At 37.7% G+C, this 17,025-nt stretch overlaps 1 protein-coding gene and 1 long non-coding RNA gene across 2 annotated transcripts in view; one reads left to right on the top strand and one right to left on the bottom strand.

The window, feature by feature from the left end:
* The window catches only part of LOC128891313 (uncharacterized), a 495,141-nt gene that overhangs the window by 209,395 nt on the left and 268,721 nt on the right, over positions 1-17,025 (bottom strand). The window lies entirely within an intron of this gene.
* Positions 6,089-10,076, top strand: LOC128891229 (cytochrome P450 6k1-like). The gene is made up of 6 exons (XM_054150600.1): positions 6,089-6,203; positions 6,313-6,840; positions 7,347-7,718; positions 7,854-8,029; positions 9,239-9,529; positions 9,710-10,076. Exons 2-6 carry the CDS (start codon positions 6,324-6,326, stop codon positions 9,884-9,886), a joined length of 1,533 nt encoding a protein of 510 aa, XP_054006575.1. The 5' UTR covers positions 6,089-6,203; positions 6,313-6,323; the 3' UTR covers positions 9,887-10,076.

Genomic DNA, 17,025 nt, shown 5'->3' with positions numbered 1-17,025 from the left:
TTCTCCTGACAGCCGACTCGTACTCTGGATCCAAGACCATCTCTATGGAAGAAGAAACGCTTTTGAATACTATGCTGTGTATACATCGACATACTTATTTAAACAAACACTAAATTGAATTGAAAAGGACACTTCTGGTCGTTATTTTATTAATGTCTTGATTCCTTGAATGTAGTCATTTTATAAATCTGAGGCGACACAAATTTTACCTTAAGTAGGTATTGTCGTCTAGAAACTTCAAACATTCGATTTTTTTTTTGCATTTTCTTATCATTTATTAAAATATTAAAATATTAATTTGAAATTCATAGAGTTCTCATAGTTACAGAGGCTTGAAGGCTGTTCACCAGTATTAGTGCTAAATGTATAGCAAACTTTAAACGCGTTTTTCTCGAAACGACATTTTTCAAGTCGGGCGCACGTCTTTCTCAAAAACTATTGGACCGACTGACTTCTGGTTTTACACGCATTTCGAGGGCACCTTCACCTATGGTCTGAACTAGAATTATACCGATAGCTTGAATATTTTAGTCCTGCTCTCATATTTTAGTTGACAATTTTCCGGGAAAATTAAACCTTAATTTTCAAACAGCTGTGATTCCGATAAAAAATTTAGTACTTACTTAATTCTAGTTCAGACGATATCTACATTCATATAGATTGAAAAAAAGATTTATTTTTCTGTCTCAGACGACTAGAACCGCCACAGCCTGCACGCCCGATTGAACGAGCGTCTCACGCCACAACCTGCATAACAGCGCATAACTTGTATATATTTCAATGAAGTATTTCATAAAAATTTGTGTTGTTAGTTGAAACGTGTTTTATTATGCATAAAAAAACCCTGGTACTGTAGGTTTGATAGTTTTCGCAAAATTAATTCCTAAAAATTACTGAAAAATCAAACTTCTAGACAATAATACCCTTTTAAACCTTAACGAATTTCAAAGAATGTATATTTGATTGGTTAAAATTAATTGTTAGAAAATGCACAATAATACTTTCTATAGTTTAGTTACACATGTTGTTGGAATTTATGTTATTCCAATTTATGATTTTCTTTATTGTTTTGAAAGTGAGTTAATCCAAATAATGGAAATGAAAGAAAATAAAAACTTCTGATACAGGCTGCAATTGTATGCGTTTTCTATTAACGTTGCAAATCCTTGTGTTCATTTATATATTAGATTAGGTAATTTTCGAATTACCTGATCTAGTATTTATGAAATAACACTTCTTTAATAAATAGTGAAATGAAAGTATACTTTGTTATATTATAACCACGAAAGATCGGGAGTAAATTTCATTTCCCTATTCAATTGTTTTTCACAATAATAAACACTCGTATATAATATGCTCTGTGAAAAATACAACAAACTCTATCCACGTGTTCACCAAGTTACCCTGAACAAAAGATGTGATATACAGTATGGGTCCATCTTGATTCGTTAGTCAGTTAATCCGAAAATAAGGTATTAAGCACTTACAGTCTATAAGAATTTTGCTCAATGTTTGACTTTTGCTATAATTCATTAACAGAATGGAACATCTCTATAGTATGCACTTTTTGTACAAACTGACCTGGAGGTGAAGATTGTTGAATATCTCCTCGACCATACTTACATATTGTAAGTACCGATTGTTCAATATCTCATTTTTAATATAATTAAGTAATGAAATAAAATGCATTATCATTGTATATGACATTTGTGTAAGCACGGATTTGTCTACATCTCATTTTTAATGTAATTGATTAATAAAATGAAATAGTTCCACAATAAATACAACGTCGTTCCTTTATATTATAAAGTTTATAATAACCTGACGAACACGTAAATGAAGATTGTTGAATACATCACTGGACATACTTACGGACTGTAAGAAAACATATACAATATCGTATTACTAATATCATAGACAAACGAAACGAAATATACTCATAATATTTATAACATTTTTCATCCAGAATAACCTAGTAAAATTATACATAAAGTTTGTTAAGTGTCTTATTATAATACTTATGTGTACCTATTCCAAGACGGTTAGCCTAATGGCGTCATATTTGATTGTTGCCCTAAGCACCAAACCTAGACACAGCTCTGCATCCTCTTACTTTTGACCCGCTTCAGCAGCGAGAGACAGGTCGAAATTTTTGTCTGTCGATCCCACGAATTTGCGTTGCGACGCTCGACAGCGACACAAAAGATGTCGTTCCGTGTCTCGCGAAATGTCGCGAGCGCCTTCACGGAAATCACCGCGAATTTCTTCGCGGAAATAGGTTACGACTCGAAGAATGCTTTCCGAAGACGCGAGGACGTTAAGTCGGGAATATAGGACACGGGAGATGCATTGGCTTTCCTAGCGTTAGCTGTAACAAGGTCGTAGAGGAAACGCAATACGTTTTGAAATCAGCGTCTGCAAGGAATGCTTTAACTGGTACTTGTCAGAACGATATAACGGAGCCAGCCTTTGGAAAATTCTTTCATTGCTAGAGAAGAGATTCTGACTCTGTCGACGACGTTCCGTTAGGCAGTAATTCTTTACAACTAGGACGAGAAGACGCGTGTACTGTGTCGAAAATGATTGGCCTATAACGCGGGTAATACCTGACTGTTAGACTATGGATAAGAAATATTTTTGAGTTTCGAAGAGTATTAACACGCATATACAACGGTTATTAAACTTATGTGTTATAAGATGCTGAAGTTAAAGGAGCACTGAAGAAAAAGTAATATATACATATATATAACCTTATTTTCTCCCTAATTATAGAAACAGATTACATTTCTATATACTAGACACCTAAAATCCGGAAGTGTTTCGCATGATTATATATACTCAATAAATAACAGAGAAAATGGCAAGAACAAATTTTGTTTCTCTATTTCATGGATGCTTCTTCACATCCCAAGAAAGATTATTTGGGAATTATTAATAGTTTTCCAAAAAAATCATGAAAATCACCTATTTTTAAAACTGTTACACCGGAATTCCCCCTTAATGTGGTCAAACGTATACATACATACATATTAGCACAAAAGTGATCTGGTTGACCACAAATTGTGCCACTTACAAACCATTAAAAAGTTTACTCAAATCCTGTGACCGCCAGAAAAAAAAACGAAACCTTCGCCATATTCAATATTTTCCTGTTCTTAACAGTTTATGAGATATTTGACTATATAGTTATTTAATCCACAACTTTAAAGCTAATAGTAGCCTTCAGAAACATGAATATCAGCTTGTAAAAACTACAACTTTCACTTTATTTAGCAATTATTATTATCTTTATCAGTTTTTGAGATATTTGACTAGACTGGAATTTCATCCACAACACCAAGGATAGTTTACATCCCATGAACATTAACATTAGCTAACAATCAGAACACTCTATTCCTAGTTGTGTTACTAGCGTCAATGCACCAATGATTAAATACATTGTTAATCGTTGGAAGAAAAAATGCATTTGCTAGATCCCCTAAATATTTACTCTGGTGGGTTTGAACGTTGATTATACAGCTGAATAAACACCATTGGACCTGTAGTTACAGGGGAAACAAAGTCCACTCGAAGAAAGGAATGATAAAGTCGACGCGAGAAAATTCAAGTTGGTCGGATCTCCGCGAAACGAGAATACGCGAGAATGCGACTGGACGCGGGGATTTGCTTTTATTAGAAGCTATGCAAATGGCGCACAGAGAATACCGTCTGAGTCCATGTCTTCGCTTCGTCATTCGTTTCTCGAACGACGGGGATTTAAATCGGAGAATATAGTTAAGGTAGTTGTCCCGTGAATTTATTTAATGGAAGATTTTAATAAAACTTCACTTGATTGTTCTTTGATTAAATATGAATCATACGATCCTATTGCGATTTAAACTGACTCTGTTGCATTTTGTCATTCCCACACGACTACCTAAAATACAAAAAGCATTCAATATTTATATGGTGTATAGGGCACACTGTACTGAGTAAAAAGGCTTTAGTAAACATAGGTCCAAAGGTCAACCGTTTCTGAGATATAAACATTTTTGTTTGCTAGTATCATGATTGACTTATTTCTGGGTTTTCCATATTTATAGAAGATTTTCCACGTGTCCACCGCTCATTTCTGTAGACGCTTGGTATCTTCTTCTTAGAGAGTCGCGAACTCTCTCGAAAATCCTACATTTCTGTCGAATTATTTGAGAAGCATGGTGGATTCGGTTACGTAGTTCTTCTAAGTCATTTATCGGCGTGGAATATACTTGGCTTTTTAAATATCTCCATAAAAAAAGTCCAGAGGATTTAAATCGGGGGATCGAGGAGGCCATGCAACTGATCCACTACTGACTAAATCTCAATGAAATCTACTGTCGGCACTTGAACGGGAACATTCAGAACGCAATTTATAAACACTGATATAAACATCGCATGCGATGAAAGCAAGTAAGTCAATTATGATACTAGCAAACAAAAATGCCTATATCTCAAAAACGGTTGACCTTTGGACCTATGTTTACTAAAACTTTTTTACTCAGTACAGTGTGCCCTATGTACCATATAAATATCGAATGCTTTTTTTTGAACACCCTGTATATAAATATAATATGTAAGTAACTAAGAGAAGTTGTACGAAAACATTGCTTTATCTTTCCTGGCGCTCTTAGAGCAAGCCTGGATAACATAACTGCAGCGAGCTGCGACTCGCAGTGATCACCATTGAATGAATGGAAACAAAAATTCTCTGGTCGATGCGCATCGGATCCGGTACACGTTTTCCCCGGAAGCGCGGTGCATTGGCAACGATCGCGCGTACACGCGAAGTGCATCTGGTGACAAACGCGTCGGTAACCGACCGACGCCAGTGAAGGCGATTCGTCGTCAACCAAAGCGTAAACTGCATTTCGGCTTTTCCTCCCTGTGCCCTGCCCCCTCTGGCGTAACCATTTTTCCAGCCCAGCGATATATCACGGAGCATCGCGTCCATTCTCTGCTAGCTGGATACATACACAAGAACGATCACACGTGTCCGAGCAACGTTCCTTTCGTACGAAATGAGGGTGGAACGCGCGGGAAATCTTGCACAGGACGTTTTCACCCCCGTGTTTAATCCCGCCTTGATATTTCAGAGTGAAGATGTAAGAAAGACCTGCAAATGAAACTAGCCTTTCTTGACTCTTACAAATTTATTTTCGGTGTTATAAAAGAGCTCAAAACAATAATACAAAATAGCACGGAGAACCAATGACGTAGTTTTATGCGGTGGCGGGGCTATAGATCGTGGAGGTTCATAGACCATTTGATGATGATTTACAGAAAATTTGGCCTTGTTACAAAGCTCTGCTAGATATCAGGATGACTCCGGTATCTGGACTGTGAAGTGTTATCTCATTTTTAAAGGAAAGTCAACTATAACAGATATTTGTGAAAGAACAGAAAGAAAAAGGTTGAAGAATTAGATTATGGATAAATATTAAGAAGAACTAGATTAACATGTATTTTGTAAAACTAATTTGGCATTGATTTGCGTCAAAGACAGCTGGAAAATCATATAATAACGTTATTGTGTCATTCCATTCGAAATCGAACACTTTGCTGGTGTGACATTTCGGACATTAACAAATTTTGAAAATTTTAAGTATTACGACTGTTAAAAGTTTTGTCCTACCATTTTTCAATAAATTGTAACAATTTCCTAGCCAATGGATGAATATGAGTTTTTGCTGGCTTACAGTTAAGACATAAGGGACCAAACAAAAATTGCTTTAGTTTAAAAAAAATTGTTTTAAAAATTGCTTAAATAAAGATCTTATTTCTTTAATAAGTACGTCTTGAAAATTTGAAAAAGCAAATGGAGAACTTTAAACTGGCTGAATGAAAATTCATTTAAGTGAATACTAATCGTCTCGCGTGACCGAACTTGTCGCGTGACAACAATACTATAGATGAATCAGTTCCTCGCGACATAACACTGATAAATATTGTAACGCTGATAAATATTGATAATATGCTGGGGAAGGAGAAAATCAGAATCTATCGAGTTCATAAAAATCTGTAGCAGATGGCGTAAAATTCAGCTTCTATTTATCAGTTGACATAGTGTCGTAGAAGGTGGTTTTCGTGGAACTGTGATCGCTTTGCTGTTCGCAGTACCGCAGTATTCGAGTAACTGTCCATATAGTGTTAGTGTTCTCAGAATATTTTCTTCATTTATTTTTCAGGTTCTTTCTCTTTCAATTTTTCCTCTCCAAAATCACTTACCTTTACCTTTATTCGCTAAAACACCTTACTATTAATTCAGTGTGCCGATCTAACGTCTTTTTACTTCAGATTAATTAAAAATGGCCGTGATAACGCCATACTGGGGCCTGGACGGTATTATACTCTTCTTGTCCCTAATCGCGGCTATCTACTTGTACATAACTCGAAACTTCAAGTACTGGGCGAAGAGAGGCATCATGGAACTTCCTCCGACTCCCTTCCTAGGAAATTTCAAGGAATGCTTGATGTTGAAGAAGTCAGCATTTGATTTCGTGTCGGATCTGTACAATCAGTCCAAAGGATTACCATACATGGGTTTTTACATTTTCGACAAACCATTCCTTCTGATACGGGATCCCGAGCTTGTGAAGCTCGTCTTGGTGAAAGATTTTAACGTGTTCAGCGATAGATACGCTTCGGCGGACGTGACCGATCGTCTTGGATACGCGAACGTCTTCCAGATTAAGAATCCTGCCTGGAAGATCCTACGATCGAAGCTGACGCCGATCTTCACAAATAATAATCTGAAGAGGATGTTCGAGCTGATGCTTATGATCGCCAATGATCTCGACGAACACCTCGAGTCTTTGAATTTGAGTAAGAATTATATCATCGAATCCCTTGGAATGGAATTCTCGATGTTCCTTAAATTCTTTCGTATTTAATGTGTATTGAAGCATTAAATTATTGACGACTGGAGATTGTAAACATATAATTAGAAATTTAAGAAATTCGGAGTTATTGAAGTACCATTAATCCTTTGAAAGAATCCTCGAAGTTTCTTAGCTCTATTTTTTGTTTAAGATTAATCTTGAATGAACTAGTCCACATGTGGCAGTGATCGCATTCGCAAATCCATTGGTACACAATTACGGAGATAACTGCGTATTACGTAACGCATACAAAAAAGTTTTCATTTCATGTGATTCGTGGAAGATTCTATTTATGCAATGTTTACAAACATTGGAATTTAGTATAACTCATACAATTATGGGTTCGAGGGATTGCATATCGTCTAATTGCACTGAAATGAAAACAAAGTTTTACTATTGTTTAAGTCTTTGGGGCTACAGTTAATAATTTTAATTCACTATTTATCACAGCCACGGCGAAACAGGTGGAAATGAAGGAACTCTTTGCATGTTTCACCACGGATATGATCGCTAGCACTGCTTACGGACTTAGAGCGAACTCGCTGAAGGATCCAAACGCGCCATTCAGGAAAGCTGGGAGGCTGTTATTCGTCAATGAATTCCGTCGTAGCATGGAGTTTCTTATAATATTCTTTTTGCCGTATCTAACCAAATACACCAACACGAAATTCTTCGGGAAGGACGCCAGCAAATTTTTGCGAACCGTTTTCTGGGACGTGATCAATAAAAGAATAGCGTCGGGGGAGAAAAGGGGCGATCTTATCGATCTTTTGATCCAGCTGAAGCAGAAGCATGAGAACGACGGTGATCTGGGTGGATTCAGTGAGTTCATGTAGAAATCTTTCATTAATTTTAGCATCCTAGCGAACATCTCGTGGATGTTACACTGAGTATTTCATGTTACAACACGCTCTTCACGCTTCTTATTAAGCTTTATTTACATAATTCGCGTTTCAGGGTTCAACGGTGACGATTTGGTGGCTATATTTTTTAGTGCTGGTTTCGAAACATCTTCCAGCACCATGTCTTTCACGCTCTACGAGCTCGCATTGAACATGGACATTCAAAAGAAGCTTAGGAAAGAGATTCTGGACGCGCTGAAGGAATCTGAAGGCACGATTACGTATGATACGGTATGATACAACACGACGCCAGTAGTTCAAACACTAATTATGATCAACTGATTGACACTGGTGTAGACGATGAGAGTATCTCAATATCTCTCAGAGTGAATCTATGTACTAAAAGAGTCAAATAATTTTGTAATGATAGTTGAGGAATGATGTAGTTGAGTTTATACGTGGAATTTCCAAAGTACTTTTAGTTTTACTGAAATTCAAAAAACAACCATCCAACACATTACAATTTTATTACTTTTTCTAACAATAATGTGAAAGTTATTCGACATAAATCGATTCGTATCGCCATTGTGTGTATTAAGCCCGATTCAGACTATACAACACGGGCCGTCACGTATCAACACCGATACGACAAAACATTAAAACACGCGTTTAATGGATTTCACACTATTCCCGTTGACGGAATGTTCAGGTCGGTGTCGATTATGAATAGTTCCATTAAAATGCGTGTTTTAATGTTTTGTCGTGTCGGTACCGGAACGTGTCGTTGCCGGAACGTGACGATCCGTGTAGTACAGTCTGAATCGGGCTTACGTATCGAAGTAATGTTGAAGTAAATATATTGCGAGATATCTTTATGGAAGAAGGGAAGAGAAAATCAGTTAGAAAGTATTAACGTGATAGAGAACATCAGATAGTATCGTAAATATCTCCTTAGGTATTTGCTTTTTAGATCCTTCTGGTACATTAACACGCAGAATTAAATGAATTTATATATCGAGAATATATTGGTCCATTTTTAACAAAATTCAACTGCATTTTGCAAATAGTTATGGTTTTAAAAATAGTTATTCTCGCAATGAAACTATGCTCATAGAAAATTTATCCACCCTGTATACGTGAGTTTATCAGTAAGGTGTTACGAAGGCAGAACACGTATAGTTTTTATCAACTCAGAGTTGAAGACTAGAGTGGACTGGAAGTAATGTCGTTTATTTTACATTAAATTCACGCAAATTTTTAATTAATTCCTTTTTTTAATCAATTATGTAATCGCCCTCGTTATCAACAGCCTTTTGCCATTTAGTTTAAAAATTTTGAATGTCAGATCGATAAAAATCAATAGCTAGTGAATGATGAACAAGTATTTCAAATTGAAAAAACGACATTACTTTCCAGTCCACCTAATATTTTGACAATGTAGAAATTGAGTGAATTTTTCTCACAATTCTGGATTAGGTCTGAATGATTTTCTTTTCACAGCTCATGTCGCTACCGTACCTGCATCTGGTCGTCAGCGAGACTTTACGCAAGTACCCATCACTAGGATTCCTGGATCGGGTCACCGGTACCGACTACAAGGTGCCTAATTCTGATCTGGTGCTGGAGAAAGGAACTCCAGTGTACATTTCTGTGATGGGGTTGCACTACGATCCCGAATACTACCCTGATCCAGAGAGGTATGACCCGGAAAGATTCACCGAGGAGAACAAACAGAAGAGACCGAATTGCGTTTACATCCCGTTTGGCGACGGACCTCACAATTGCATCGGTTAGTATGCTTCTAAAGTTTGATTCTACCTGTGTGATAATTATTCTTGGCAATTTTAATCATACCTAACGACAGCTATAAGAAGAAATTATTATAGGTTGAAGGGCAGACATTTTTGTACGAGTATCTCTGCTTCGATTATTTGTACATTGACAATTTCTTCCTCTCATTACGTTTCAAGTCTTCGATTAGGTCTCATGCAATCGAAGCTGGGGATCGTTCAAATTCTTAGAAAATACGAGGTAACAACCAGTGAGAAGACAAGCATTCCGATGGTGTTCGATACACAGGGAGTCTTCACGGCAGCTAAAGGAGGCCTATACATGAACATCCGAAAGATCACCAATGAGGCTGATTAATTCGTTTGATGACTATTCAAATATTGACACAATTTAAATCTCAAGTGGCGCCCACTTCTTGTAGACCACAAGTGCATCTACTCTGAAATTAATTAGGAAATACACAAATGTATATTACGTAAATTTAATAATAATATTTGTAATAATGTAATAATAATATTTATTTCCTATGTAACAATAAATTATTTGCACAGTCGTTTTGTTGAGTCATCGTCCATCAAAGCAATAGATTGTCAAACAAGATTTATCTCAAAGGTTCCAAAACTATGTTGTCGATTAGATATTCCTTCTGCGGCTGCGTATTGTTTTTCTTGTTACTTTTTGTACCAAACAATCTACTATTAGGAAAATGACGCACAGAAGACACTGTTGTCGCGACACCAACTGTCGCTACCAAAAAAAAAATCAATTCGCAAGTTTTGTCAAATCATGCCAGATCGACGCTTGGCATTTGTTTTAGCTCAGTTTAGACAAGCGTTAAATTTAGTTCGTGACATTTGACCTTGATCAATCTCTTGACTGATAAATATGAACTCAACACGATAAGTCGAAATACTCAGGGCAATATCTGCTGCTACAATGATTAGGAGATAATAATTGCCAGGACATATTTGAGTTGGCATGGTAGGCAATTGTAAAGTCCGGTAACTATAGTTGCAATTAAAAATTACCCCAATCGATGATGATACCAAATGATTTTCCCATTGTGTTATACGAGAACGTGAGATGGGGGATACCGAGAATCTATAGTGCATATATAGATTTGAAGTTATCAAAGTTGAAAGTAATTTCTTGTTTTAAGGTTTACGAAGTGTGTCTTCGGAGACAGTATTCGCGGACTGGCAGTGAACCTTGTACTGGCTGTATCAAAATGGCAATTAAATAAGCATATGAAATAAGCAATGAAATAGCATTGAGAATGATTCGGGTCATTCCACCGGAAATCGAACACTTTTTAAAGTTACATCGATTTCAAAAAAATTTAGATATATTATAGTTTTTATTGATATTTGAAAGTATCTGAAAAGCTTTTTAAAAATTTTGGAAACTGTTGGTTTTACAATTATTTAATGTTTTGTACCACCTGCTTTTTAATATATTACACTTGAACTAGCTAATGGATGAACAAACTAGCGATTACCGTTCACGTAAATTAATTTTCATTCAACCAATTTAAATCTCTCCACCTTTTTGAACGTTTCTAGATTTCTACATCGAAATGATAAATTAGGTTATATTATCATTTTTCTTTCATATTTTTAAAATCGCACGTATTATAAAAACAAAGTATTTATTTATTAAGAAAAGCGTTAAAATTATAGTTGAAACAATTTTTTTTAACCGAAGTTATTTTTATTTGGTACTTTTATGTCTTCACTGTAAGTCCACGGAAGCTCATTTTCATCCGTTGGCTAGTTAATTGTTATAATTTATTGAAAAATGGTAACACAAAACTTTTAACAGTTGTAATAGTTATAATGTTCAAAATTGTTAAACGTTCTTCGAGATACTTTTAAATATCAGTAAAGACTACAACATATCCAAATGTCATAAAAATCCGAGATGTTACTGCAAAATGTGTTCGGTTTCACGTGGAATGACCCCGCTGTAAAATTCGCAAGACTCGTTTCTTATGTTTACACCTGCTGGTCCTGCTCTTTACGAGCGCGATTCGTTTTCACGTAGTCGGAGCGCGCAATATTTATATGTCGTTATTGCTGTTGCTATCGCTCTTGCGCGCGAACGAGCGCGGCTTTCAGTTACATCTGGGAGTAATAAAGCAGAAACGGGACAGGGCGTAATAAAAAATGAAATAGTGAAACTATCGCGGTAGAGAATAAATTTTCAGTCGCAATGTTGCGGCACCAGTCAACGGTTCTGCACGTATTGCCTTTCGACGAGCCATCCGCGCTGCGCTCGATCCCTCTTTATCCTCTGAAAATATCCCTCTTATGTCAATATAAACGTTCGCATTGTTGTGGAATGAAACCTCTAAATTTACCGAAACAATACTAAGATTCTCTACTTAAGTCATTGTCGTGAAATAAACTTTCCAAATACGCATAAATAATGTCTTCATCCTTCTTTTGTGCAACTCTCTTACCCATGGAGTCTTCAATACACCTACGTATAAAGAGCAATTCTGGTGGTTTTAGTTAAGTATTATTTAGGTAAACATGCCTCTTAACAACCATTTATTTAGGGAAGGGTTTCTAAAATCAATACTTTTTCGAGGGTCAAATATTGTAATATAATATTTCTAATTAACGAATCAAACATAATTTTACTTTTATTAGTCTGAATAATAATACCAGGGTTTAACACTAGAAGTAGTCAATTTAATTGATTTATGACGAAATTCTTTTTAAATTTTCTCAATGGTTAACGATGCTTATGCTAAAATTTTTGATAATGGATCATTTTATATTAATAAATTGCTCCTTCCTTCTATATAGTTTCAAAAATATAGTAGTATATTTAACAGATACGTCTTATCCTCGGTAGTTACAATCTAGGTAAATATAATTTTGACGTATTTGTTAGAAATACTGCAAATTATCAATGTGTTCAAAGTGAATAATCTTTCAGATAACGTTAAGGAGAACATCTGTTTGTACTATCATATTTATCCCCTTGTATAGTACAACTTTCAGCTTTGATATCTTCATTTATCTTCAATCTTAACAGAGACATATGTAGTGTTTATTTTGGTTTTTAAAAATACGTATATTAGAATAATGGTTTAATACAAGCATACGACTTAGCGCGTCTCGACCACACCGCTCAAATTCACTGCCCAGAAAACAACTGGTCTTTCGGCTAAAACATCCCCTAGAGTCTAGGGCCTAGACCCTCGCATTCTTCCACCACGCAAACTTCCCGTTACGAGCCCGCTGGCCCGTGGGTTTTTCCCATCTCTCGCTTTCACTCGGAACGGCTCCGTGCGACTTTCCCGATACTACACATTTAAGGCACTCAACATTTAAGTGTTCTATTTCACGTCACTCGTTATCGTTTATATGACTAATTATTTTTAATTAAAAATTTAATTAAACTTCAGAAAATCTGTCAAAAATTGTCCATCATTGAGATGATAATCATGAGAAATACACTCAACTTTAATAATTATAATTACCTTATTACAGACCAGTCAATGGTTTAATTTTTTTCCAAGAAATAAACATGAGAGGGCAGAAGATCAAAGTAGATACACGACAGACAAAAATGAAACAAGATTCCAAAGAAACAAGGTACATTTAAAGCGTGTAACAGAAATTTGACCTAAATCGACACGTGCAGGTTGAGAAACGCTGCGCTACATAATAATCGGTGCCGATAAAATCAACTCGTAAACATTCCATTATCCGAGAAGACAGAACGCACCGCGATTATCGCGCAATCTCGGTCAGATTGAATTCACGAATTGTTCACCGAAGACCAGGTGAAAATTGGCGCATGCGCGGGAGCCAAGTGCGTGCATCCGCAGCGTCGTATTAAAGATTCGCTGGGCGCACACTGCTGTGCATAATAAAGCTCTTTTCGCGTGTATGTGTGTGCGCAAAGCAGCGGTAAGTCGGCAACTGCTCACGTTTGCATCCACGCGAGTTGCAGGTACACGTTTGGCTCGAGTATGCGTTAGCGAATCCAGCGGCCGCGTGGTCGTGCAGCAACGTGTGCGAGCAGAGGAGGGCCGGTTGGTCCGTCGCTGGTTGCTGCTGCGAGGAAGACCAGGCATGTTTGTCGACAACAAATAAACGAAAATAAAGTGGCCCGAGTAGCTACTCCCGAGCCCAGGCAGAGAGATCGGCTTCAATTTATACAACTCAGGGTTCGGACTTAATCTGGGAGACAGATTTACACCCACGGACGAGGATGGCGCACGAAGGAAGAGAACGATGCAAAAGAAGAAGACGAAGAAGAAAAGGCGGCACGGGAGACGTAGGATGAGACCGAGGAGGTGGAGGTCGGAGAAAAAGACAGCGCTGAGAACGAGGGACGCGAGGAAAAGCGACAGAAGAAAGAGGATACACCGGTGTTTACTCGCGGAGTTCCCTCTCCCAGGCTCGACTTTTTCCACCAATGGACGACGGGAATCGAATAGAATCGAATCGAACGGCGGACAATGAAGACTAATTACCGTCGATATCATTGTGTACGTCGGAACGTGCGAGGTTGAAAAAGGTGGAGAGGGAAAGAAAAAGAGGGCCACGAGGGAAGAAAAAGAAAGTGTGCTTTTACTGGCAGCCCACTTCGCGGAACCGATAACTCTCCCGTTCTTGGTGGGGCAGCGCAACGATTCCCCCGACCGGTGAGAAATGACTCATCCATCTTCCGTAATTAATTATTCGAATCGCGGCCCGGTTTCGTGCAACCTGTTTAATACACAGCCCCGAAACTACGGTTGTCCTTAATAAATCTCGCGAGAGGACCCCGGGAGTCGCGGGATCGCCGTCGTGGAAGAATCTTTAAGGATATTTAAGGGGTAGCCGTTGCTTTAATATCGTTGCATTGGTAAAACCATTGTTCCGTGGCCGATATCGATCTTCCTGTAAATTTGAACGACAACCACGCTTAATCTTATGCCGGTCGAATGACAAGCGCGCTCAATCTTTACCCCGTGAACGAGTCCACGAGGCGCCCAGGCATCGAGTACCCGACGAACGTCGAACCGTTAGGTATGCAACTCGTCCGTGTCGATAAAACGATCGCGTCGATATCGTCGACACTCGAGTAGGTTAACATTCACGTGCAAGTTATAGCCGTGATTCGAGGACACAACGACGCGACGAGACGTCGCTCGACGCGGGTAAACATTGCTCGAGGTCCCTGTTCCACGAGAATCACGCCGCGCCACCTGGTCGGCGTTGTTTCAACGCCGCTGTTTCGCGTCCGAATGAACTCGTGTAATGTCAAACCGGTATACATCCCTGTCCATCAGTATGCGGATACTTCCTCGATTGAATCAGTAGCTAATGAAAGTTACGTATCCACATATTAATGAATATTACTTACGCCTTTGTGTTTACTTTGTATTGCGTTAGAGAATACTGTATTGTACCAATAATTTATTTCATACAGTAATAATAAAATCAGTAATCATAAAAAACATTTTCTTGCTCTTAAACCATCTTTTACCAATCTAGACACCCTAGCTATTCATTTCTTCATTGTATCAGAACTAATACTATTCTATTCCTTAAATTTTAAATCCCTCATTTTTAATTTTCTACAGTAAGAATAAAACCAGTAATCATAAAAAACAATTAAATTTTGTGTGCTCTTAAACCTTCTTTTACCAATCTGGATAGCCTAGCTATTCATTTCTTCATTATACCAGATGTAATACTATTCTATTCGTTCAATTTTAAATCCTCAATTTTTGATTTTCTAAAGTGAGTTTAAATTCATAATCGGTGATCCCAAAATCTCCTAAATACCAACTATCATTTAAGTTAAGTCTTTCTCGGGATTACAATCTTCATAAATCTTTGAGATACCGAATCTGTTTTGAGGGAAAAAATAAGAATTGACACAATGCCATCAATTGAAAGTAAAAACTGAGAAAACCCAACAAAAGTTATCCCTACTGAAAATTTAAAAAATACTTCGTCGTCTGAATGTTCTCAAGAAATATTTTCTACATTTAGTAATCTTCTTAATCATCCTAATTTTTTAGATGAATGTTACGTTCAGTAAAACCCATTAATCGAAAACAATCCAGAGGTTGAAACATTTAATTAATAGAGAAAATGAAACAAATCCTAGTACTTGATTATATAATCGTCTTAAATTCGACCTACATCTCACGAGTAATCGCCGTTTACGTTTATTAAAAGGAGACCGGGAAGAATCATGAAAAAAAATCGCGAGAAAGAGTGTGGAGGCTGTCGCGTCGCGATTTGAATTTGCGAACACTTAACTCAATACGATCAGATAATAGATTTTCCAGGGACCGATAGGCGGTGTCGTGGGGATGTAGGAGCGTCGTCGTCGCGGCACGGTTAATGGGGCAAAACCTCGTCGTGTACAGAAGCGTCGCAAACAATTTCGTTACGCCGGCGCCGCTTAATCTTCGCGCTAGTTCATTAGGTGCGATATGAAATTTCGGTCGCGCGGATGAGGCGAAGAAATTGCGACAAACGGGCCACCGTTTGCCTGGTGCAAGTTATACAACCAAGAGAAGTCGACGGCGAAGACCGAACTCCGTAGAACTAAACTAATTTCCACAAACTTTTATTAATATGCAACTTGGACGGCGGTTTTACTCGGGCGCAGGAGGTGGATAAACAAACGCGGAGATAACGTCCGGCTGGTTCGCGCGACTTCTGCGGATGGAAGACGATGAACGCCGTTTCGAGTAGCGAGTTATAACGTCGTCCGACACTGGTGTTTCATGCGATGACACGAACACACTATTCGCTACAATTTAATGCGATAAACTATCATTACAAACTAAATACAAGCCAGAAATCATCGTGCCATAGAGATTTAGATTTTTCACAAATTTCAAAGAGATAACAAGGATTAATATAAGCAATATTATGGGAAACTCGATCTAGAGCAGAATCAGATATAATAGTTTGTGCTCTAGAATTAGTGGAGAACGGAAATGGCTATAATTAGGAAACAAGAGCCAATAAAGCAGATGCTGATATGAACCTTTTTCGATGCTTTTATGCCCCCTGTGAATCACTGAAGTCGAAACGGCGCTCAGCGTCTTCCATCCGCAGAAGTGTTCCATAGGTGTGTCGTTAATCAGCTATACCCTCGCCCATATAACTGATACAAAAATATTATAATACCGTCATTCAGTGTCACGAATTCTCATTTACCATTTCATTTACTCGACTGGCTCCACAAATGACGATATTTTAGTCTTATAATTATTTTAATAAATGAATGGTATGATGCTGATTTCTCAGTGATAGCTGTTCTTTGTCCGCTAGTTACTTTTCGTCGCATTGGCTACGAATGCCGTATAAATTCATTACGGCATGCTGACTCGTATTCGACTCTTCTTATGTTCGCCCAAGTGACCAAGAAAGGATAGTTGCCAAGGCTGAAAGCGGGAGAATCGTCGACGGGGATGAAAGAGAGAGAGAGAGAGAGAGAGAGAGAGAGAGAGAGAGAGAGAGAGA

Source organism: Hylaeus anthracinus, unplaced genomic scaffold (assembly GCF_026225885.1).
Source record: "Hylaeus anthracinus isolate JK02 unplaced genomic scaffold, UHH_iyHylAnth1.0_haploid 12001, whole genome shotgun sequence".
Lineage (NCBI taxonomy): Eukaryota > Metazoa > Arthropoda > Insecta > Hymenoptera > Colletidae > Hylaeus > Hylaeus anthracinus.
This window is presented reverse-complemented; position numbering and strand designations above follow the sequence as displayed.